The 26,075-nt window shown below is 49.0% G+C and overlaps 1 protein-coding gene across 2 annotated transcripts in view; it reads left to right on the top strand.

Annotated features, from left to right (window-relative positions):
• The window catches only part of sh3kbp1 (SH3-domain kinase binding protein 1), a 442,493-nt gene that overhangs the window by 96,438 nt on the left and 319,980 nt on the right, over positions 1–26,075 (top strand). For both annotated transcript variants that reach the window (XM_072514175.1, XM_072514176.1), the window contains exon 3: positions 15,365–15,488. In XM_072514175.1, coding sequence (XP_072370276.1) covers positions 15,365–15,488 — 124 coding nt within the window. The remainder of the gene's footprint in view (positions 1–15,364; positions 15,489–26,075) is intronic.

Here is a 26,075-nt window from a genome sequence, read left to right on the forward strand (position 1 = left end):
GTGTATTCACACTTAAGAGTATATGTCTGAGGCAGCACAGTGGCGCAGTGGGTAGCCCTGCAGCCTCACGGCGCCGAGGTTCCAGGTTCGATCCTGACTCTGGGTCACTGTCCATGTGGAGTTTGCACACTCTCCCCGTGTTTATGTGGGTTTCGCCCCCACAACCCAAAGATGTGCAGGCTAGGTGAATTGGCCACGCTAAATTGCCCCTTAATTGGAAAAAATGAATTGGGTACACTAAATATCCGCTCCAAAAGCTTGAACGTATAATCCTTCAACTTCAGTTCTATAGTTTGAAGGGTGCGGTCTTTCAGATGTGGTATAAATTGAGGCTGCTGCTGCCCTCCCAGCTGGGTGCATAAGAATCCACAATCCTATGAAAAAGAAATACTGGTTAAATGTGTCCTGTCAAACATCAGGGTTGACATTCACAAAGAATTTAACGTGGAAATGCCGGCGTTGGACTGGTGTGAGCACAGTAAGAAGTCTTACAACACCAGGTTAAAGTCCAACAGGTTTGTTTCGATGTCACTAGCTTTCGGAGCGCTGCTCCTTCCTCAGGTGAATGAAGAGGTATGTTCCAGAAACATATATATAGACAGATTCAAAGATGTCAGACAATGCTTGGAATGCGAGCATTAGCAGGTGATTAAATCTTTACAGATCCAGAGATGGGGTAACCCCAGGTTAAAGAGGTGTGAATTGTGTCAAGCCAGGATAGTTGGTAAGATTTCGCAGGCCAGATGGTGGGGGATGAATGTAATGCGACATGAATCCCAGGTCCCGGTTGAGGCCGCACTCATGTGTGCGGAACTTGGCTATAAGCTTCTGCTCGGCGATTCTGCGTTGCTGCACGTCCTGAAGGCCGCCTTGGAGAACGCTTACCCGGAGATCAGAGGCTGAATGCCCTTGAATGTTGAAGTGTTCCCCGACTGGAAGAGAACATTCCTGCCTGGTGATTGTCGCGCGATGTCCATTCATTCGTTGTCGCAGCGTCTGCATGGTCTCGCCAATGTACCACGCTTTGGGAATCCTTTCCTGCAGCGTATGAGGTAGACAACGTTGGCCGAGTCGCACGAGTATGTACCGCGTACCTGGTGGCTGGTGTTCTCACGTGTAATGGTGGTATCCATGTCGATGATCTGGCACGTCTTGCAGAGATTGCCATGGCAGGGTTGTGTGGTGTCGTGGTCACTGTTCTGAAGGCTGGGTAGTTTGCTGCAAACAATGGTTTGTTTGAGGTTGCGAGGTTGTTTGAAGACCCTTCATCGTCCAGTACTTTCCCGGAGGGTAGAAACTACAACATCTTCTTCACAGCCTTCAACATGTCATCGATGAAGATGAATATCTTGCCAAGGTCATCCCCACACCCTTACTACTTGCCTTCAAACAACCGCGAAAGCTAGTGACATCAAAACAAACCTGTTGGATTTTAGCCTGGTGTTGTAAGACTTCTTAAAGAATTTGACAGTTCAGATGATCTCAAGAAATTGATTTTGTGCAAGCATGAGAGGATAGTGGTGAAGAATATCACTTTTTACCCAAGGCCTGGGCTAACATATTCAAATGATCACCGTTTAATCTACAAAATCTAGTCTAAAATGACCTTTGTTACACTGAGACTTGGCAGAGCTATTGCAAAGCAATTAGAGGTTGAATGATTTTACTTCCTGCCCTTCCCAGGTAAGCATATCCACTGAAAGGTAGACCCCAAATATTCCAACTGAGAAATCATGAACTTAGCAAGAACGGTCTTGTTCAGGTGCCCATGCCAAAGAACGTTTGGGCATTCCCCCCCATGTCTGCGTGGGTCTCACCCCACAACCCAAAAAGATGTGCCGGACAGATGGATTGGCCACGCTAAATTGCCCCTTAATTGGGGAAATAATAATTGGTGCTCTAAATTTATTTTAAAAAATTAATCGGGCACGGTAACAGTGGTTAGTACTGTTGCTTCACAGCGCCAGGGACCCGGGTTTGATTCCCGGCTGGGGTCACTGTCTGTGCTGAGTCTGCATGTTCCCCTAGTGTCTGCGTGGGTTTCCTCCGGGTGCTCCAGTTTCCTCCCACAGTCCAAAAATGTGCGGGTTAGGTGGATTGGTCACACTAAATTTCTCTGTAGTGTCCAAAAAGTTATGTGGGGTTCCTGGGTTACAGGGATAGGGTGGAGATGTGGACTCGGGTAGGCTTCCTTCTGCACTAAATTCAATGAAAAATGATACTCTGTTCCCGAAGTCCAGTTGGTGAAGAATAAAACTGGAACCAAACATTATCTGAAGTTGTTTAGAGTTAGACATAATAATAATCACTTACTGTCACAAGTGGGCCTCAATGAAGTTACTGTGAAAAGCTCCGAGTTGCCACATTCCGGCGCCTGTTCGGGGAGGCCGGTACGGGAGTTGAACTCTCGCTGCTGGCCTTGATCTACATTACACTACTTAGCCCACTGTGCTAAACGCATATGCCTCCGAAACAACAATTTTAGTCTGTGCCTATTAATTTTTTATTTTTTAAAGAAAATATTTTATTGAGGCATTTGTAATTTTCACAGTTTAACACATTAACATTTCTTAAACAACCGCGTGGGCCGACACACTCAAAGCACCTAAAAGAACAAAAAACAGAAACAACGTACCCTGAATTGATCCTCTTTTGGCGAACTTGATTTTTTCCAGACTGATAAACCCTGCCATATCGCTGACCCACACTCCTGACTTTGGGGGCTCTGAGTCCCTCCATCCCAGCATAATCCGTCTCCGGGCCACCAGGGAGGAGAAGGCCATGACATCGGCCTCCCTCCCTCCCCCCCATTGGCCCCCGGATCTTCCGATTCCCCAAATAATACCAGTTCTGGACTCTGGGTTACCCTCCCTTCCAGGACTTCTGACATAACGTCCGCAAATCCCTGCCAGAATCCCCTCAATTTCGGACATGCCCAAAACATATATACATGGTTCGCCAGGCTACCCCCACACCGCCCACATCTGTCCTCCACCTCCTCAAAGAACCTGCTCATCCGTGCCGCCATCATGTGGGCCCTGTGGACCATCTTGAACTGGATCAAGCTAAGTCTGGCGCACACAGAGGATGAATTGACTCGCTTTTTCCCACAGTTCAATTTCCAGCTCTCCTCCCCATTCCTCTTCCCACTTCCTCTTCACCTCTCTGGTAGGGACCCTTTCCCACTCCATCAACTCCTTGTATATATCCAAAACCCTCCCCTCTCCAACCCCTGTTTTTTACATCACCTTGTCCTGTAGTCCCCTCAGGGAGGCGAGGAAAGCTTGGAACCTGCCTCCGTACAAAGTTCCGCACCTGAAGGTACCGAAACCCGTTTACACCCGGCAACTCAAACTCCTCCTCTAGAGCCTCCAAGGTCGGAATGCCCTGCTGGATGCATATAGGTCCCCAAATCTCTCAATCCCTGCCCGCTGCCATCTCTTAAAGCCCCCCCCCCCCGTGGCACACTGGTGATTGTCACAAATCGGTGACCACACTGTCGCCCCTTCCAATCGCATGTGCTGCCTCCATTGCCCCCATACCCTTAGGACTGCCACCACCACAGGGCTTGTAGAGTACCGAGCCGGCGAGAACGGCAGAGGTGCCGTTAGTAAAGCCTCCAAACTCGTACACTTGCAGGATGCCGCTTCCACTCGCTCCCAAACCGACCCCTCCCCCACTATCTACTTCCTGACCATCGATATGTTGGCCACCCAGTAATAGTTCAAGCTCGGGAGTGCTCCGTGACCCCGTTCCAGAAGTGCCTTATTTACTCAGGGTTTTACCCGCCCACACACAAACCTGATTATCACTGTGTTCATTTTCCTGAAAAAATCCTTTGGGACAAAAATCGGAAGACATTGAAAAAAGAAGAGCAGTCTCGGAAGGCCTGCCATCTTCACCGACTGGACCCTCCCCGCCAGTGTCGGCAGGTGCATGTCCCATCTGCAGAAGTCCCTTTTCATTTGATCGACCGCTTTGCCCAGATTTAAGTTCTGAAGGTGCCCCCAATCCTTAGCCACTTGAATTCCCAGATATCTAAAACGCCTCTCAGCCACTTTAAACGGTAACTCCTTCAATCTCCTTTCCTGCCCCCGTGCCTGGATCACGAATATCTTGCTCTTTCCTATATTTAACTTGTAGCCTGAAAATCGCCCAAATTCTCCTAGTGTCTCCATGATTTTGGCCATCCCCCCCACCGGGTCTGTGACATAGAGCAGTAAGTCGTCCGCATAGAGAGAGAGACCCTGTGCTCCACACCCCCCCCACCCCCGCCCCCCTCCCCCAGCTCACTATCCCCTGCCAGGCATTCGATGATCTAAGGGCCGTTGCTGAGGACTCGATGGCCAGGGCAAACAGTAATGGGGAGAGTGGGCATCCCTGCCTTGAGACAAAAGTATTCTGACCAGACTTGGTTGGTTCTTACATTTGCCACCGGAGCCTGATATAACAGCCGGATCCAATCCACAAATCCCTGCCTGAACCCAAACCTACCTAAAATATCCCATAGGTACTTCTACTCCACCTGGTCGAAAGCCTTCTCCACGTCCATGGCTATTGCCACCTCAACATCGCGTCCCTCTGCTGGTATCATTATAACATTAAGAAGCCGTCTAATATTGGACGTCAGGTGCCTGCTCTTCACAAATCCCGTCTGATCCTCCCTTTTTTTAAATTAAATATTTTATCGAAAATTTTTGGTCAACCAACACAGTACATTGTGCATCCTTTACACAATATTATAACAACACAAATAACAATGACCTATTTTATAAACAAAAAATGAATAAATAATAAATAACAAAAATGAAAACTAGCCCTAATTGGCAACTGCCTTGTCACAAATAACACTCTCCAAAACAGTCCAATATATAATTATCTGTAGCAACGACCTATACATACTATACAGTATATATTAACAACCCTGAGAGTCCTTCTGGTTCCTCCACGCCCCCCCCCCCCCCCCCGATCCTGGGCTGCTGCTGCTGCCTTCTTTTTCCCATTCCGTCTATCTTTCTGCGAGGTATTCGACGAACGGTTGCCACCGCCTGGTGAACCCTTGAGCCGACCCCCTTAGGACGAACTTAATCCGCTCTAGCTTTATAAACCCCGCCATGTCATTTATCCAGGTCTCCACCCCCGGGGGCTTGGCTTCTTTCCACATTAGCAATATCCTGCGCCGGGCTACTAGGGACGCAAAGGCCAAAACATCGGCCTCTCTCGCCTCCTGCACTCCCGGCTCTTGTGCAACCCCAAATATAGCCAACCCCCAGCTTGGTTCGACCCGGACTCCTACTACTTTTGAAAGCACCTTTGTCACCCCCATCCAAAACCCCTGTAGTGCCGGGCATGACCAAAACATATGGGTATGATTCGCTGGGCTTCTCGAGCACCTCGCACACCTATCCTCCACCCCAAAAAATTTACTGAGCCGTGCTCCAGTCATATGTGCCCTGTGTAATACCTTAAACTGAATCAGGCTTAGCCTGGCACACGAGGACGACGAGTTTACCCTGCTTAGGGCATCTGCCCACAGCCCCTCCTCGATCTCCTCCCCCAGCTCTTCTTCCCATTTCCCTTTTAGTTCATCTACCATAGTCTCCCCTTCGTCCCTCATTTCCCTATATATATCTGACACCTTACCATCCCCCACCCATGTCTTTGAGATCACTCTGTCCTGCACCTCTTGTGTCGGGAGCTGCGGGAATTCCCTCACCTGTTGCCTCGCAAAAGCCCTCAGTTGCATATACCTGAATGCATTCCCTTGGGGCAACCCATATTTCTCGGTCAGCGCTCCCAGACTCGCGAACTTCCCATCCACAAACAGATCTTTCAGTTGCGTTATTCCTGCTCTTTGCCACATTCCATATCCCCCATCCATTCCCCCCGGGGCAAACCTATGGTTGTTTCTTATCGGGGACCCCCCCAAGGCTCCAGTCTTTCCCCTATGCCGTCTCCACTGTCCCCAAATCTTCAATGTAGCCACCACCACCGGGCTTGTGGTGTAGTTCCTCGGTGAGAACGGCAATGGGGCTGTCACCATAGCCTGTAGGCTAGTCCCCCTACAGGACGCCCTCTCTAATCTCTTCCACGCCGCTCCCTCCTCCTCTCCCATCCACTTACTCACCATTGAAATATTAGCGGCCCAATAATACTCACTTAGGCTCGGTAGTGCCAGCCCCCCCCCTATCCCTGCTACGCTGTAAGAATCCCTTCCTCACTCTCGGGGTCTTCCCGGCCCACACAAAACCCATGATGCTCTTTTCAATCCTTTTAAAAAAAGCCTTCGTGATCATCACCGGGAGGCACTGAAACACAAAGAGGAATCTCGGGAGGACCACCATCTTAACCGCCTGCACCCTCCCTGCCATTGACAGGGATACCATATCCCATCTCTTGAAATCCTCCTCCATCTGTTCCACCAACCGCGTTAAATTTAACCTATGCAATGTGCCCCAATTCTTAGCTATCTGGATCCCCAGGTAACGAAAGTCCCTTGTCACCTTCCTCAACGGTAGGTCCTCTATTTCTCTACTCTGCTCCCCTGGATGCACCACAAACAACTCACTTTTCCCCATGTTCAATTTATACCCTGAAAAATCCCCAAACTCCCCAAGTATCCGCATTATTTCTGGCATCCCCTCCGCCGGGTCCGCCACGTATAGTAGCAAATCGTCCGCATACAAAGATACCCGGTGCTCTTCTCCTCCCCTAAGTACTCCCCTCCACTTCTTGGAACCCCTCAACGCTATCGCCAGGGGCTCAATTGCCAGTGCAAACAATAATGGGGACAGAGGGCATCCCTGCCTTGTCCCTCTATGGAGCCGAAAATATGCAGATCCCCGTCCATTCGTGACCACGCTCGCCACTGGGGCCCTATACAACAGCTGCACCCATCTAACATACCCCTCTCCAAAACCAAATCTCCTCAACACCTCCCACAAATAATCCCACTCCACTCTATCAAATGCTTTCTCGGCATCCATCGCCACTACTATCTCCGTTTCTCCCTCTGGTGGGGCCATCATCATTACCCCTAACAACCTCCGTATATTCGTGTTCAGCTGTCTCCCCTTCACAAACCCAGTTTGGTCCTCGTGGACCACCCCCGGGACACATTCCTCTATTCTCATTGCCATTACCTTGGCCAGGACCTTGGCATCTACATTTAGGAGGGAAATAGGTCTATAGGACCCGCATTGTTGCGGGTCCTTTTCCTTCTTTAAGAGAAGCGATATCGTTGCTTCAGACATAGTCGGGGGCAGTTGTCCCCTTTCCTTTGCCTCATTAAAGGTCCTCGTCAGTACCGGGGCGAGCAAGTCCACATATTTTCTATAGAATTCGACTGGGAATCCATCCGGTCCCGGGGCCTTTCCCGCCTGCATGCTCCTAATTCCTTTCACCACTTCTTCTACCTCGATCTGTGCTCCCAGTCCCACCCTTTCCTGCTCTTCCACCTTGGGAAATTCCAGCCGATCCAAGAAGCCCATCATTCTCTCCCTCCCATCCGGGGGTTGAGCTTCATATAATTTTTTATAAAATGTCTTGAACACTCCATTCACTCTCTCCGCTCCCCGCTCCATCTCTCCTTCCTCATCCCTCACTCCCCCTATTTCCCTCGCTGCTCCCCTTTTCCTCAATTGGTGTGCCAGCAACCTGCTCGCCTTCTCCCCATATTCGTACTGTACACCCTGTGCCTTCCTCCATTGTGCCTCTGCAGTGCCTGTAGTCAGCAAGTCAAATTCTACATGTAGCCTTTGCCTTTCCCTGTCCAGTCCCTCCTCCGGTGCTTCCGCATATTGTCTGTCCACCCTCAAAAGTTCTTGCAGCAACTGCTCCCGTTCCTTACTCTCCTGCTTCCCTTTATGTGCCCTTATTGATATCAGCTCCCCTCTAACCACCGCCTTCAGCGCCTCCCAGACCACTCCCACCTGGACCTCCCCATTATCATTGAGTTCCAAGTACTTTTCAATGCACCCCCTCACCCTTAGACACACCCCCTCATCTGCCATTAGTCCCATGTCCATTCTCCAGGGTGGGCGCCCTCCTGTTTCCTCCCCTATCTCCAAGTCCACCCAGTGTGGAGCGTGATCCGAAATGGCTATAGCCGTATACTCCGTTCCCCTCACCTTCGGGATCAATGCCCTACCCAGCACAAAAAAGTCTATTCGCGAGTAGACTTTATGGACATAGGAGAAAAACGAGAACTCCTTACTCCTAGGTCTGCTAAATTTCCACGGGTCTACACCTCCCATCTGCTCCATAAAATCTTTAAGTACCTTGGCTGCTGCCGGCCTCCTTCCAGTCCTGGACTTCGACCTATCCAGCCCTGGTTCCAACACCGTATTAAAATCTCCCCCCATTATCAGCTTTCCCATCTCTAGGTCCGGAATGCGTCCTAGCATCCGCCTCATAAAATTGGCATCATCCCAGTTCGGGGCATATACGTTTACCAAAACCACCGTCTCCCCCTGTAGTTTGCCACTCACCATCACGTATCTGCCCCCGTTATCCGCCACTATAGTCTTTGCCTCGAACATTACCCGCTTCCCCACTAATATAGCCACCCCCCTGTTTTTCGCATCTAGCCCCGAATGGAACACCTGCCCCACCCATCCTTTGCGTAGCCTAACCTGGTCTATCAGTTTCAGGTGCGTTTCCTGTAACATAACCACATCTGCCTTAAGTTTCTTAAGGTGTGCGAGTATCCGTGCCCTCTTTATCGGCCCGTTCAGCCCTCTCACGTTCCACGTGATCAGCCGAGTTGGGGGGCTTCCTACCCCCCCCCCCCCCCTTGTCGATTAGCCATCACCTTTTTCCAGCTCCTCACCCGGTTCCCACGCAGCTGTATCTCCCCCAGGCGGTGCCCCCCCGTCCATCCTCTCCCATACCAGCTCCCCCCTCTCCCCAGCAGCAGCAACCCAGTAATTCCCCCCTCCCACCCCCCCCGCTAGATCCCCCGCTAGCGTAATTACTCCCCCCATGTTGCTCCCAGAAGTCAGCAAACTCTGGCTGACCTCTGCTTCCCCCCCGTGACCTCGGCTCGCACCGTGCGACGCCCCCTCCTTCCTGCTTCTCTATTCCCGCCATGATTATCATAGCGCGGGAACCAAGCCCGCGCTTCTCCCTTGGCCCCGCCCCCAATGGCCAACGCCCCATCTCCTCCACCTCCCCTCCTCCCCCCATCACCACCTGTGGGAGAGAGAAAAGTTACCACATCGCAGGATTAGTACATAAAACCCCTCTTTGCCCCCCACATTCGCCCCACCACTTTGTTCAAACGTTCTTTTTAATAACCCGCTCATTCCAGTTTTTCTTCCACAGTAAAAGTCCATGCTTCATCCGCCGTCTCAAAGTAGTGGTGCCTCCCTCGATATGTGACCCACAGTCTTGCCGGTTGCAGCATTCCAAATTTTATCATCTTTTTATGAAGCACCGCCTTGGCCCGATTAAAGCTCGCCCTCCTTCTCGCCACCTCCGCACTCCAGTCTTGATAAACGCGGATCACCGCGTTCTCCCATTTACTGCTCCGAGTTTTCTTCGCCCATCTAAGGACCATTTCTCTATCCTTAAAACGGAGGAATCTCACCACTATGGCTCTGGGAATTTCTCCTGCTCTCGGTCCTCGCGCCATCACTCGGTATGCTCCCTCCACCTCCAACGGACCCGCCGGGGCCTCCGCTCCCATTAACGAGTGCAGCATCGTGCTCACATATGCCCCGACGTCCGCTCCCTCCACACCGTCAGGAAGACCAAGAATCCTCAGGTTGTTCCTCCTTGCGTTGTTTTCCAGTGCCTCCAACCTTTCCACACATCGTTTCTGATGTGCCTCCTGCGTCTCCGTCTTCACCACCAGGCCCTGTATGTCGTCCTCATTCTCGGCTGCCTTTGCCTTCACGACCCGAAGCTCCCGCTCCTGGGTCTTTTGTTCCTCCTTTAGCCCTTCGATCGCCTGTAGTATCGGGGCCAACAGCTCTTTCTTCATTTCCTTTTTGATCTCTTCCACACAGCATTTCAAGAACTCTTGTTGTTCAGGGCCCCATGTTAAACTGCCACCTTCCGACGCCATCTTAGTTTTTGCTTGCCTTCCTTGCCGCTGTTCTAAAGGATCCACTGCAATCTGGCCACTCTCTCCTCCTTTTTCCATCCGTATCCAGGGGGGATTCCCTTCTGGTTTACCGCACAGTGGTTTTAGCCGTCAAAATTGCCGTTGGGGCTCCTATCAAGAGCCCAAAAGTCCGTTTCACAGGGAGCGGCCAAAACATGCGACTCAGCTGGTCATCGCCGCACCCGGAAGTCCCCGTCTGATCCTCCCTGATTACCTCCGGGACACAATCATCTATTCGGGTGGCCAAGATCTTTGCCAGCAATTTAGCATCTACATTCAAAAGGGAAATTGGCCTGTACAATCCACAGGTCTCCGGGTCCTCGTCTCGCTTCAGGATGAGAGAGAATAATGCCCGTGATAGCGTTGGGGGAAGCACTCCCAACTCCTTGGACTCGTTAAAAGTCTTAACCAGAAGTGGCCCAGTAGCACAGAAAACATTTTATAAAATTCCACTGGGAATCCATCAGGTCCTGGGGCCTTACCCGATTGCATCGCCCCCAATCCGTCTATCACCTCCCCGAGCCTAAATGGACTCCTCAGGACTTCCACCAGCTCTTCACCTACCTTCAGAAACTCTAGCCTCTCCAGGTATTGATTCATACCCTCCTCCCCGACCGGGGTTCCGTCTCTCATAGTCGACTATAGAATTCACGGAACACGTTGTTAACCGTCCCCGGGTCCATCCACTACCTTCCCCCTCATATCCTTTATTTTCGCTATTTCTCTCGCCTTCCTCAGCTGATGTGCCAGCATCCTGTTAGTTTTCTCCCCATATTCATATGTTGCCCCTTTTATCCTCCTCAGCTGTCCCTCCGCCTTACCTGTGAAAAGGAGCCCAAATTCCATTTGGAGTCTCTGACGTTTCTTCAGGAGCTCCTCATTCGGAGACTCCACATATCTCCTGATCCACCTATAAGATTTCTCCTACCAACCTGTCCACCTCCGCCTGTTCGGTCTTCTCCCTATAGGCCCAAATCGAAATACATTCCCATCTAATAACTGCCTTCAACGCCTCCCGCACCACCCCAGCCGCAGTCTCTTCCGTGTCGTTCTTTATATACCCCTGAATGACCTCCCTCACTCGCTCACAGATCCCGTCGTCCACTAACAGTCCTACATCTAATCTCCACTGCGGGCGCTGGGACTTTCCGAGCTTGCCCGCGATCTATCCAATGTTGCACGTGGTCTGACACCACACTTGCTGAGTACTCCGTGTCCTCCACCCCTGCTAACAGTATTTTATCCAGTACAAAGAAAGTTATCCTGGAGTATGCCTTGTGCACATGACAGTAGAATGAATATTCCTTGCTCCTTGGCCTCTTGAATCTCCACGGATCCACCCCTCCCATGCGCTCCATAAACCCCCACAGTTCTTTCACCATTGCTGATACTTTCCTTGACCTAGAACTCGACCGGTCCGTTCTCGGATCTAGGACCGTGTTGAAGTCACCGCCCATAACTAACCGGTGCGAGTCAAGGTCCGGTATCTTTCCCAGCACCTTCCTGACAAACGTAACATCATCCCAGTTTAGGGCATATATATTTACCAACACCACTGCCATTCCCTGCAGTTTCCCACTAACCATAATAAATCTGCCTCCCGGGTCTGCCTCTATCTTCCCCTCCTCAAATGCCACCCTTTTGTTAATCAGAATGGCCACCACCCTTGTTTTAAAGTCCAGTCCCGAATGGAATACCAGTCTGGTCGGGGGCCTCTTGCCCCCCTCCCCTGTCACTCAGCCATGATCCTTCCTAGGCCAGCCCTTAGCCCAAGCCCCGCACCTCCCCTGGCCCGCCCCTCGGCAGCTACCGCCATCTGGTCTCCATCTCCAACCTCCTAAAAGTCCCCTAGTCATCAACAGTCCCTTCCCACATCCCCTCCCCCCCCCCTACTCTATCTCTCTTCAGCTCGCCCCACTTTGCTCCCGTGAACCAGCTCACCCAGCTAGCCTTGCAGCTCTCGCCCTGGCGCTGAGTATCCTACCATCTGGTGGATCCTCTCTCCTCCTCTCCCCCCCAAACAAAGTTCTCAAAATAATAGCAAGGAACACAGACAGCAAACAAACAATATCCCAATGTCCGGGAGCAGAGGCCCACCCCTCCTCCCTTTACAACATCTTATCAGTCCCATCACCTTCAAACAGCCAAAAACAGTAGAAGAAAAATCAAACAGGTGAAGAAAAAAAGTTTTAACGCAAACATCCCCCCCCCCCCCCACCCACTCAGACCACTACCATCTAGATTTTAAAGTCATTGTGTCTCTACCAGATTATTATCCTTCGTGAACACCGCCACTTCTTCCGGCGAGCCAAAATATAGTTCCCGGTTCTTGTAGGGCACCCAAAGACGGGCTGGGTAGAGCAGTCAAAATTGTATTCCCTTCGCATACAGGACAGCCTTAACCTTATTAAAACTCGCCCTCCTCTTTGCGAGTTCTGCTCCCAAGTCTTGATACAGCCTGATCTCAGCCTCTTCCCACATGAACTGTTTCGTCTGTCTGGCCCACCTCATAATGCGTTGCGTGTCCAGGAACCGATGCAGCCTCACCACCATCGCCCTCGGGGGCTCACGACCCTGGGGCTTACGCATGAGCACCTTGTGAGCCCTGTCGACCTCTAACGGCCTGTCGAACGCATCTTCCCCGGGCATCTTCTCGAGCATCTTCCCCACATATGCACCAGCACCCGATCCCTCTGGCAGACCGGCGATCCGGATATTCTGCCTGCGATAACGATTCTCCAGTTCCTCCACCTTCTCCAACAGCCGTTTCTGCCGATCCTGTAAGATATTAATTTCCATTGCCATCGCAGTGCTCCTCTTGTTCCGCCGCCAGCTCCTGCAACTTTTGGATCACTTGTCCCTGGGTCGTCACTTTCTCCTCCACCCGGTCGACAACCTCCTTAATCAAGGCCACCGCCGGGATCAGGTTCTCCGCACACTCCTTATGATGCCGGGCAAACTTCTCATCCAAGTATTTAACCCACTAACCCATCGTCCATTGAGCTGGCGCAGTCGAACTTTGCTTCTCTGCCAGTGCATCCACCAAACTAAGCTTCACTTCCAACAAACTTTTGATTTCTTCTTTTATGATTGTTTCTTGGGTGCAGTTCCATAAACTAGGGGTCGCCGCCTTCTCTCACTTTTATCCACTTATGTTGAAAAATTCCCACGGAAATCCAGCTTAAAAGCTGTTAAAAGACCACTAAGAGTGGGAGCTGCTAAATGTGTGACCGTTCACTCCAAGGTCGCCGCCGGAAATCTCGTCTGTGCCTATTAATAAGGGCTTATGTTAATGCCTACGATCTCCTTACAATTAAGCAAAACTAATATAGAATTGATAATGCATTAGTTTTGAATAACAAAACGATGTCGCTGATTCTACATTTTAATAGGCTGGTTTTTGTTTTCTGGTTTTGTTTGAGTCAACAAATGGTCCCATCATTTTATCCACTGACGCAAACTGATTCATAGATTATGGGATAATTTAATAAGTCTTGACAACTATTTATTTCTAATGGTGCAATAACACATGAAAATAGTAACTGAAGAGCAAGTATTCTAACTGAAGGATTGATGCATCTTGCAGTGCTGTTAACTTGTGAAGAAATAAGCTCTGGATAGTCCACCGGTGCTTCCTGGTTACTGCTCTTCTGCGGAGCTCCTAATGTACATGAAGAATTCTCAAGTTTAATAAACGCTCCATGTAACTGCAGTGCACAAATCCTTGGCAAATCAATCCTGACAAATAGCACTATGGTATTTATGAACCATCGCCTGTATTTTTTTTTTGAAGCTTTGATATATTTCTACAATGAAGGGAAGATACAGGAAAACGTTTACTTGATAGGATTATCTTGATTATCAAAACCATGATCACATCCATCCATTCCAGCAAAATGTATATTTTATAAATTGTTAAGTTGGTAGCTGAACTTCAGATCAAAAGCAATCAGCATAAAGGTGCAGATCTTATGGGGGGTGGAGGGAGGGGGTGTGGTTGGGGAGGAGTTTATATGACACAAGTAGGAAACCATATATATGCAGCAAAGTTTACTTGCAAGGACGCTGTTCATTTACAGCAAATGCCATGATATTTTGAATTTGCACACTCCGCTCATGATCACCTCTAGAGCCTGTGGGGATGGACTATACTTGTCATTGGAGGTTGAAAATCATTTAAAAGAAAATTAGAATCACCCAGGTATATAATATATAAATCCCAAACTATTCATGAGAGGGTGGTCAGAGCCACCTTCTTGAACCTCTGCAGTTAATGAAATGTAGATACACTCTCAGTGCTGTTAAGGAGGGAGTTCCAGGATTTTGACCCAGTATCAATGAAGGAAACTGCGATTATAGCTCAAGTCAGGTGTGTGGGAATTCCATGTGGTACTGTTCCCATGCATCGTCTGCTCCTGTCCTTCTAGGCGGTTCTGGTGGCAGGTCTGGAAAGTACTGTTGAAAGAGTCTTGGTAGGTTGCTGCAGTACATCTGGTAGATGGCACACACTGCTGCCAATGTGTACCAATGGTGGAAGGAGTCAATGTTTACGGTAGTGATGAGGTAGTGATCAAGCAGGCTGCTTTGTCCTGAATGTTGAGCTTCTCAAGTGTTGTTGAAGTTGTTTCAGCTAGAAAAGTGGGGAGTTTTCCAACATATTCCTGACTTGGGCCTTGTCGGTGGCGGACAGGTTTAAGGGAGTCAATTTAAAGTGGAATTGTTATTATGAAGTTGAGAAATTTGAATAATATTTTCAGAATTGTTCTATTCAATTTTTATGAGCAGCCTCCACTCCAGGTGTTTGGAAATAGCAAATACATTGTTTTTCAAATTGGGGTGAACTTGTTGTAAGCTGGTCTTCCAACCCCCACAGAGGTCACAGGGTGTGGATCATCCTGTGACCTGCCCTGAGTACAAAATTTCCCCGGTAACGGGGCAGGGCTTCCCCTTTAACGAGGGCAGCCCTCATAATATTAAAACCCCCGACCTGGGTGCAGGTCGATGAGGGAGACCGTTTGGCAAGTAGAGAGTATAGAGAATAAACCAGTATTGTTGCATCTGACCTACTGTTCCATGTGTGTTCACTCTGTGCGGAATCTGCAGCTAGGAAACAAATTGACTAATTTCTTCAGCCAAATCCCTGTGAGTAAAAGCGTTAATTGCTTAAGGAGTGTTTGTTTAGAGGAGTATTCAAGTTATTATTGTTACAGATATTTTCAAATGTAAATAAATGACGTTCTTTGTTGTTCATTCTAGGAAATAAAGAAGGATGCAAAGAAAGAAAGCCAACCAGTAAAACCTACAGAGATGCTTGGAGATGACTTCTCCAATGGCAGCCTGCTATCTTCAAGTGATACGACTCTTCAAAATCCTAGAAAAGGTGAATCTGCAATTAAGCACAACTACATTCCACCGTGACTAGGGAATTAAATTAAAGGAAAAAATACTATAAGTTTAATAAACAAAAACTCAATCCTACAAAGTGTTTTAACATCAATAGTTGCTGCAGGACACTCTGAACCGTGTTGGCATTGAGGATGGCAACATGTCCTTTAGTCTGTCTCATTTAATTCAAAGCCTTTTCTCATCCATGAATAAGAGAAAAATGTGAACATTTGAAATCTAAAATAAAACTAGAACATATTAGAAATGCAGAATGGAAAGAGTCTTGCTTCCCTGGTTAAATACATTTCAGCAATTCTGTTTTATTTTTCGGATTATATCCTAATCCTGTGAGTCACTCTTCATCCGTTTTTGCTCCATGGAGTTTGTGCACAGATGTAGCTGCAGCGGTAACAGTTACACTTAGTGATGTCATATTTCTATTGTTTCCAAATTAAGTACAGATGATATTTAAATATATTGAAATCAAACATCATAGCATTGAAGTGTGAAATAATCTGTTGCACATATGATATTTTAATTTCTTGAAAGAGGTTTTCTACATGGATCATTTGAGGTGCTTCAAAAGGATATAACAGACATTTCAAAATTGTCATTCCAAAAGGTGTAATGAAATTGTCTACACAGATCATGTTGCACTCTGAGATGCTTCAATATAATTGTGATTCATATTATATTCACCCTTTCCATTCAATGCGAGCCATACAACCGGAGGGTTTCTATAGAAATTCCAACCCTTCGGTGAGTTGGCTGAAAGGTCTTGAACAACGACCGTTACCCATTGCGCCTCTGGAGTGGCTGCCCCAGCTTATTTTCTTATGATTGCTGCAAGCTTGTGCTGGCTAACATTCCACAACCTTATAGGCTTGCCTATCTCGTACCATATCCTTGAATCATAACCACCTTAAGAAAAAAAACCTTACAATCACCTACAAAGTTGATAAAAAAGGAAATGTTTGCAAGTTAAAACATGCCCACAAACGACCAAATATCAAGGGAGTCAGGAAGACATAGAATGTCTAGACCAGTTAAGTTACAAAGGGAGTTTGTCAAGATTGGTTTGTATTTATTCTAATGCAAGGAGTCTGACTAACAAGACAGATGAATTGAGGGCACAAATTAAAACTTGGAGGTATGATATTGCTATCACTGAGACGTGATTGAGAGAGGGGCAGCTCAATATTCCATGATACAGGATCTTCAGGCAAGGTAGGGAAGGAGGTAAAAGAGGAGGGGGTGTCACAATTTGATCAAGGAATCAATCACAGCAGTAAGGAGGGACAACATCATTGAAGGCTCTTCAACTCAAGCCATATGGATAGAGCTTAAAAACCAAAAAGGAGCAATCACATTGCTGGGAGTGTCCTATAGGTCCCCTAACAGTCCGCGAGAAATAGAAGAGCACATATGTAGGCAAATTTCAGAGAAGTGTAAAAGTAATAGGGTCGTGAAAGTGGGAGATTTCAACTTCCCCGATATTATCTGAGTAGCCATAATGTGAAAGGTTGGGAGGGAGTGGAATTCTTAAAATGCATCCAGGAGAACTTTTTTTTTTTTTTTTAAAGTGTTTTTTATTGAGTTTTTGGTGTACAAAACAAAGCAAATATAAATCTGAACAGTGGAAATTAAACAGAAGAATATATACGAAGTAAAACTAGAACTATTTACACGATGATTGGTTTTGATTATTTGCATAAATACATCACCGTTTCCCCTTCCTTTTCTTTTATTCCTTCTTTGCAGTGTTTGCTGTGGTAATTATAGTCCCCTGCGTTACGCTCCCCACCAGCTTTCCCTTCGCTTTTCTTCCTTTTGGTTCAGGTTCCTTTGTTGGGCTTGGCTGAGTTCCTTGTTCCCCTGACCCCCCACCCCCTTCCTTACTGTGTTGTGGCTACCCCCTCCTGATCTTTGGCTTTCTAGTTGTTGGCTACAAACAGGTCTTGGAACAACCGAGTGAATGGCTTGCGAAAACCTTCTTCCGACCCTCGGATGGCAAATTTAATTTCCTCCGTTTGGAGAAATTCCGACAGGTCAGACAGCCAGTCTGCAGCTTTGAGTAGTGCTACTGGCTGCCTGCCAAACCGGATGCTCCGGCGGGCGATTAGCGAGGCAAGGGCAAGGGCGTCAGCCCTCCTCCCCATGAAGAGATCTGGCTGTTCTGATACCCTGAAGACTGCCACTCTCGGGCATGGCTCCACCCTCATCCCCACCACGTTGGGCATTGCCTCAAAGAAGGCTGTCCAGTACCTAGCAAGTCTGGGGCAAGACCAGAACATGTGAGCGTGGTTGGCCGGGCCTCTTTGGCACCTTTCGCATCTGTCCTCCACCTCAGGAAAGAACCTGCTCATTCAGGTTATGGTTAAGTGGGCTCTGTGTTCCACTTTTAGCTGTATTAGGCTTAGTCTTGCGCATGTGGAGGTAGAGTTGATCCTGTGCAGTGCTTCGCTTCAGAGTCCCCACCCTATTTCAAACTCCAAGTCTTCCTCCCCAGGAGAACCTTTTAAGCCAGTACATAGAAGGACCAACAAGAGTGGAGGCAGTCCTGGACTTAATTTTCTGTGATGTGGAGATGCCGTTGGACTGGGGTGAGCACAGTAAGAAGTCTTACAACAACAGGTTAAAGTCCAACAGGTTTGTTTCAAACACTAGCTTTTGGAGCACTGCTCCTTCCTCAGGCGAATGAAGAGATATGTTCCAGAAACATATATATATAGACAAATTCAAAGATGCAAGACAATGCTTAGAATGCAACCATTTGCAGGTAATTAAGTCTTTACAGATCCAATGATAGGGGTAACCCCAGGTTAAAGAGGTGTGAATTGTCTCAAGCCAGGACAGTTGGTAGGATTTGCAAGCCCAGGCCAGATGGTGGGGGATGAATGTAATGCGACATGAATCCCAGGTCCCGGTTGAGGCCGCACTCGTGTGCGGAACTTGGCTATAGGTTTCTGCTCGGCGATTCTGCATTGTCGCGCGTCCTGAAGGCCGCCTTGGTGAACGCTTACCCGGAGATCAGAGGCTGAATGCCCTTGACCGCTGAAGTGTTCCCGGACTAAAGGGAACATTCCTGCCTGGTGATTGTTGCGCGATGTCCGTTCATTCATTGTCGCAGCGTCTGCATGGTCTCGCCAATGTACCACACTTCGGGACATCCTTTCCTGCAGTGTATGAGGTAAACAACGTTGGCCGAGTCGCATGAGTATGTACCGCGTACCTGGTGGGTGGTGTTCTCACATGTAATGGTGGTATCCATGTCGATGATCTGGCACGTCTTGCAGAGATTGGCATGGCAGGGTTGTGTGGTGTTGTGGTCGCTGTTCTGAAGGCTGGGTAGTTTGCTGCAAACAATGGTTTGTTTGAGGTTGCGCGGTTGTTTGAAGGCAAGTAGTGGGGGTGTGGGGATAACCTTGGCAAGATGTTCATCTTCATCGATGATGTGTTGAAGGCTGCGAAGAAGATGTCGTAGTTTCTCCGCTCGGTGTGTCTTCTGAGGAGGTCGGTGCGGTTTTTTGCTGTGGCCGTTGGAACTGTCGATTGATGAGTCGAGCGCCATATCCCGGTCGTACGAGGGCATCTTTCAGCGTCTTGATGTCTGTTACGCTCCTCCTCGTCTGAGCAGATTCTGTGTATACGGAGGGCTTGTCCATAGGGGATGGCTTCTTTAACGTGTTTAATTTTCTGTAACAAAGCTGGGAAAGAGGTTGAAGTGTCAGTGAGTGAGCATTTTGAAGATAGACCATAACTCCGTTAGATTCAAGATTGTTATGGAAATGGACAAGATGGGCCAGAGATCAAAATTCTAAACTGGGGGAAGGCCTGTTTTTAATATGAGTGGACTGAGAGCAGACACTTGGGTAAATCTTTTGCAGAACAGTGGGACACATTCAAGAAGGAAATAGGGAGAGTGCAGGGCCAACATGCCCCTGTGAAGAAAAAGAGTGTGATCAACAATATCAGTGATCCAGCGAGGGATATACAGCATTGGATAAGGAGAAAAAGGGAGGCTTATGGCAAATATTGTGGGCTCAAAACAGCAGAAGCCCCAGAGGCGTATAGCGTGTACAGGAGGGAACTTAAAAAGGAAATTAGAAGACCAAAAAAGGGAACATGAAAGGATGCTGGCATGTAAAATAAAGGAAAATCCTAAGTTGCTTTACAAGTACATAAAGGGTAAAAGGTAGCCAGCGAAAGAGTAGGGCCCATTAAGGACCACAATGGTAATTTGTGTATTTTTAAAAAATATATATATTTTATTCAAATTTTTCGGCCAAACAAAACAATACAAAGGTTTTCCTTTTTACAACAATAAAACAATATAAATAACAGTGACCGTTTTAACAAATAAATAATATATAAATGGCAACTGCCATAACAAAAATAATAACTCTCCAGAAATAAAATCAAACAATCCAATATACATAACCAAGTACAAATATCTATACAAAACACCCCTGAGGACCCCCCCGAGCCCCCCCCCCTGGGTTGCTGCTGTTACCTTCCCATTTCCTTTATCGTTCTGCGAGGTAGTCAATGAACGGTTGCCACCGCCTGGTGAACCCTTGAGCCGAACCCCTTAGTGCGAACTTTATCCGTTCTAGTTTTATAAACCCTGCCATGTCATTTATCCAGGTCTCCACGCCTGGGGGTTTGGCTTCCTTCCACATAAGCAATATCCTTCGCCGGGCTACTAGGGACGCAAAGGCCAAGACATCAGCCTCTTTCGCTTCCTGCACTCCCGGCTCTTCTGCAACCCCGAATATAGCCAACCCCCAGCCTGGCTCGACCCGGACCCCCACCACCTTCGAAAGCACCTTTGCCACCCCCACCCAGAACCCCCGCAATGCCGGGCATGACCAAAACATGTGGGTGTGGTTTGCTGGGCTTCTCGAGCATCTCCCACACCTATCCTCTACCCCAAAAAATTTACTGAGCCTTGCTCCGGTCATATGCGCCCTGTGCAAAACCTTGAATTGTATCAGGCTTAGCCTGGCGCACGAGGACGACGAGTTTACCCTACGTAGGGCATCAGCCCACAGCCCCTCTTCAATCTCTTCCCCCAGCTCTTCTTCCCATTTCCCCTTCAGCTCATCCACCATGATCTTCCCCTCGTCCCTCATTTCCCTGTATATATCCGACACCCTACCATCCCCCACCCATGTCCCTGAGATCACTCTATCTTGAATCTCCTGCGTCGGGAGCTGCGGGAATTCCCTCACCTGTTGCCTCGCAAAAGCCCTCAGTTGCATGTACCGAAATGCATTCCCTTGGGGCAACCCATATTTTTCCGTCAGCGCTCCCAGACTCGCAAACTTCCCGTCTACGAACAGATCTCTCAGTTGCACAACCCCAGCTCTCTGCCATGCTCCAAATCCCCCTATTCTCCCCGGGACAAACCTATGATTATTTCTTATCGGGGACCGCACCGAGGCTCCTGTCCTTCCCCTATGTCGTCTCCACTACCCCCAAATTTTTAGCGTTGCCACCACCACTGGACTTGTGGTGTATTTCTTCGGGGAGAACGGCAACGGCGCCGTCACCAGTGCTTGTAGGCTGGTTCCTTTGCAGGACGCCATCTCCAATCTCTTCCACGCTGCTCCCTCCCCTTCTCCCATCCACTTACACACCATTGAGATATTGGCGGCCCAGTAGTATTCACTTAGGCTCGGTAGTGCCATCCCCCCCTATCCCTGCTACGCTGCAAGAACCCCTTCCTCACTCTCGGGGTCTTCCCGGCCCACACAAAACTCGACACTTTTCTCAATTTTCTTGAAAAAAGCCTTCGTGACCATCACCGGAAGGCACTGAAACACAAAAAGGAATCTCGGGAGGACCACCATTTTGACCGCCTGCACCCTACCCACCAGTGACAGGGGCACCATGTCCCATCTCTTAAAATCCTCCTCCATCTGTTCCACCAATCTTGTTAAATTAAGCCTATGTAAGGTTCCCCAACTCCTGGCTATCTGAATCCCTAAGTACCGGGTAATTTGTGTATTGAGTCAGAGGATGTAGATAAAGTTCTAAATGAATAATTTGTGTCAGTGTTCACTCATGAGAGGGACAGTATGGGTAAAGAAATCAGGGATAAGGACTAATAAAATTAAAGATATTAACATAGACAGAAAGGAGGTTCTGAGTGGTCTGGCAGGCTTAAAAGTAGACAAATATCCAGGGCCAGATGAAATGCATCCCACGATGTTGACTGAGACAAGGGAGGAAATAGGGGTTCTGGCAATAGTTTTCAATTCCTCTCTGACCACAGGAAATAAGGGGCAGGAGGTTTAGAGGGGATGTGAGGAAAAATGTTTTTATCCAGAGGGTGGTGGGAGTTTCAAACTCTCTGCCTGAAAGGGTGTTGGAGGCAGAGACCCTCATAACAATTAAGAAGTATTTAGAAGGGGCAGCACGATGGCACAGCGGTTAGCCCTGCTGCCTCACGGCAGCGAGGTCCCAGGTTCGATCGCAGCTCTGGGTCACTGTCCATGTGGAGTTTGCACATTCTACCTGTGTTTCTGTGGGTTTCGCCCCCACAACCCAAAGATGTGCAGGATAGATGGATTGGCCACGCTAAATTGCCCCTTAATTGGAAAAAATGAATTGGGTACTCTAAATTTTTTTTAAAAATAAGTATTTAGATGTGCACTTGTGATCCCAAGGCATACAAGGCTGGATTGGATTTGTATTTATATTGGATTTGTTTATTGTCACGTGTACCGAGGTACAGTGAAAAGTATTTTTCTGTGAGCAGCTCAAACAGATCATTTAGTACATGAAAAGAAAATACATAATAGGACAACACAAGGTACACAATGTAAATACATAGATACTGGCATTGGGTGATGCATACACCCGCTATGGGCCAAGTGCTGGGAAATGGGATTAGAATAGTTAGGTGGTTTTTTTTTTTGACCGGTGCAGACTCAATGGGCCAAAGGGCCTTTACTGTGCTCTATGACTCTGACCAGAAAAAGGTCCTAAGTGCGTAATATGTGTACGAATAGACCTGCATGCAAAGCAACACAAAATTACTGAATCTGTGATTTGGGGGCTGGTAACTAATCATACTTGTGAAGTCCACTCTAGAATTAGAAGTGCCAGTCCTGTGGATGACGTAAGCATTTGTTTCCAATGGATGTTTTAAAGCTTAAATGCTGCTGGCATTTCCAGTTGGAAAATTATGTAAAGATTACATTACAGAGCATGTAGCCATCTTGTGCAATCCTCTAGAATTCTTTTCCTTAATGCCACTACTATTTCACTTGCTACTTATGAAAAATGTTCTTGAAACCCATTTATTTGATCAAGCTTTCAGTTACCCCAGATAATTATTTCCTCTACAGCTGGGTATCCATTTCCATTCTGCGCCTGTTTCCTTTTTTTCCACTGCTACTTGTAAAGTGCCAAGGGATGCTTTCTATACGGGACTACAATTGTTGCTTACATACGCTAAATACAGTTTGTTTAAATTCAATGTAGTTTGGTTTTAATCAACTGGGCGATATTACTTTTAGCTTCTAACCACACCATTATCTTGCCTTTTAATTTTGTTTACCGAAATCTAATTGAAGGAAATATAAATACAGTCTGCCCTATGATCAGCGATGATAAAATTCAGAATTGAGAAGTCAAACATGTCATCTGATTTGCCATCATAATAAAAAAAATTAAAAATGTTTTTTATGTGGCACGACAATAGCTGATTCTTTAAAAAAAAAGTTACCCATTTTAATTGGAGTCCGATTGATTCAAAATTATTAATTCCGCAATGATTTTTGTGGAGCCGAGAGAAACAAAACTCTTTCCTTATTCAAATTTGTTGATATATTGATATATAAAGATGGACACTTTTTTGAGGGAAATGGATGGAAAGGGCGCACACGAAAGAAACAGTGGGAATCAAGTACATTTTGCTGTTAACCTTTTGAGAGATGGTGGCTAAATGTTTAAGGTGGAGATAAAAGGAAAGAAAACAAAAATGAGAGAAGCAAGATGAAAAGTTGAGGAAAGAGAAGATAAGGAAGTGAGACAGAGAAAAGTAACAACACAAGATTGAAGAGAAATGGACATCAGGTGGGGTCTGTGAGCAGAGCGGTCACACGGAGGGCGGCTCCCACCTATAGACTTCCTTTTGGACCCTAGGAACGGGCACTGAACCGGTTTAAAAAAGAAAAACCCCAGAGCACGAGGCAGCCGGAGCGACGGTGCTGAGCCCAGAGCACGAAGCGGCCAGAACGTTGGTGCTGAGCCCAGAGCACGAGGCAGCCGGAGCAGCAGTGCTGAGCCCAGACACGAGGCAGCCGGAGCGGCGGCACTGAGCCCAGAGCACAAGGCGGCCGGAGCGATGGGGCTGAGCCCAGAGCACGGAGCGGCGGGGCTGAGTCCGGAGCACAAGGCAGCTGGAGCAGTGGTGCTGAACCCAGAGTGCGAGGCAGCCGGAGCGGCGGGGCTGAGCCCGGAGCACGAAGTGGCCGGAGCGGCAGTGCTGAGCCCAGAGCACGAGGTGGCCGGAGCGGCAGTGCTGAGCCCAGAGCGCGAAGCGGCCAGAGAGGCAGTGCTGAGCCCAGAGCGCAAAGTGGCCAGAACGTTGGTGCTGAGCCCAGAGCACGAGGCAGCCGGAGCAGCGGTGCTGAGCACAGACACGAGGCAGCCGGAGCGGCAGCACTGAGCCCAGAGCACAAGGCGGCCGGAGCGGTGGTGCTGAGCCCAGAGCACGAGGCAGCCGGAGCGGCGGGGCTGAGTCCGGAGCACGAAGCAGCCGGATCGGCGGGGCTGAGTCCGGAGCACAAGGCAACCTGAGTGGCGGTGCTGTGTCCAGAGCACGACGTGGCTGGAACGGTGGTGCTGAGCCTAGAGCACGAGGCAGCCGGAGCAGCAGTGCTGAGCCCAGAGCACGAGGCAGCCGGAGCAGCGGTGCTGAGCCCAGAGCACGAGGCTGCCGGAGTTGTGGGGCTGAGTCCGGAGCGGCGGTGCTGAGCCCAGAGCACGAGGACGCCGGAGTGGCGGGGCTGAGCCCAGAGCATGAGGTAGCCAGCGCGGTGGTGCTGAGCCCAGAGCATGAGGCAGCCGGAGCTGTAGTGCTGAGCCCAGACACAAGGCAGCCGGAGCGGCAGTGCTGAGTCCAGAGCACGAGGCGGCCGGAGCGGCGGGGCTGAGCCCAGAGCATGAGGTAGCCGGAGCTGCGGTGCTGAGCCCAGACACAAGGCAGCCGGAGCGGCGGTGCTGAGTCCAGAGCACGAGGCAGCCGGAGCTGCGGTGCTGAGCCCAGACACAAGGCAGCCAGAGCGGCGGTGCTGAGTCCAGAGCACGAGGCAGCCGGAGCGGCGGTGCTGAGTCCAGAGCAAGAGGCAGCCGGAGCGGCGGTGCTGAGCCCAGACACAAGGCAGCCGGAGCGGCGGTGCTGAGTCCAGAGCAAGAGGCAGCCGGAGCGGCGGTGCTGAGCCCAGAGCACAGGTGCCCAGAGCACGAGGCAGTCCTAGTAAAGAGCGCAATGTAGCTGAATCGAGTGTGAGGGAGCAGTAAGGAACAAGGCAGAAACATACAACTGTCACTCACTGGCATGTGTCAGCCACCCACTGCGATTTCAAACACTGGGAGTGGGATTCTCTGACCCCTGGCCGGTTCGGAGAATCTCCGGGGGTGCGCGATTCAAGCGACGCCGGTCCGCTGATTCTCCAGTAACCGGAGAATCGGCGGACAGGCGTCGCTTGAATCGCGCACCCCCGGAGATTCTCCGAACCAGGAATCTCCGCGCGGGATGTGTCGAGTGGTCCTCGAGATAGGCTGAGTCCTGCCGGTGCCGTTCACATGTGGTCCTACCCAGCGGGACTTCGGTGTCCATCCTGTGGGCGGGAGGGGTGATCTGACCCCGGGGGGGCCTGCACTGTGATCGGGGCCTACCGATCGGTGGGCCGACTTCTCCTGGTGGAGGCCTCTTTTACTTCGCGCCAGAGTGGCTCTACGCCTTGTTGCGCGGAGAAGGAAATTAGCTCACGTGCGTGAGTTTGCGCCCGTCGCAGCGCAAATTCGTGACGGTCGCAGCACGCATGCACAGATCCGCGGTGGCCGTTTGACGCCGGTATCTGCAGCTGGAGCTGCGTGAGTCGCCCCAGTGCCGTGCTGGCCCCCTGTAGGGCGCAGGATCACTGATCCTGGGGGCCTGCTAATGCTGTCGTGTGAGAGTACCTTTAAGAAATGGATGTTTAAGCAATGTACCTTTACGAAATGGAGCTGATAATATTACTGAAGTGATGTCAGAGGGTGGGGGGAGCTGAGCTTACTTCTGCTTTTTTGAGTTTCAGTTTGAGAAGGCAGCTGGGAGTGTCTGTGTGTTTTGCTGAGAGCTGCAGGAAGACACAGAGCTGGTCTGTTGATGTCTGCAATCCAAAGAGTATAAATATATTGAATGTAACCTCATGTCTGTTTTTGAAGGTTTGAAGTCTTTTGGATGTTTAAAGGAACAGTTTGAAGGATTATTTAGTGTTGTAGTCTTTTGGGGTTATCTTTGAAGTAATGGGTGTTAAGATATTCAATGTTTGTTTTTAAAAGGTTAACTTGAGTTCATAGA

The sequence above is a fragment of the Scyliorhinus torazame genome, chromosome 8 (genome assembly GCF_047496885.1).
Source record: "Scyliorhinus torazame isolate Kashiwa2021f chromosome 8, sScyTor2.1, whole genome shotgun sequence".
NCBI lineage: Eukaryota > Metazoa > Chordata > Chondrichthyes > Carcharhiniformes > Scyliorhinidae > Scyliorhinus > Scyliorhinus torazame.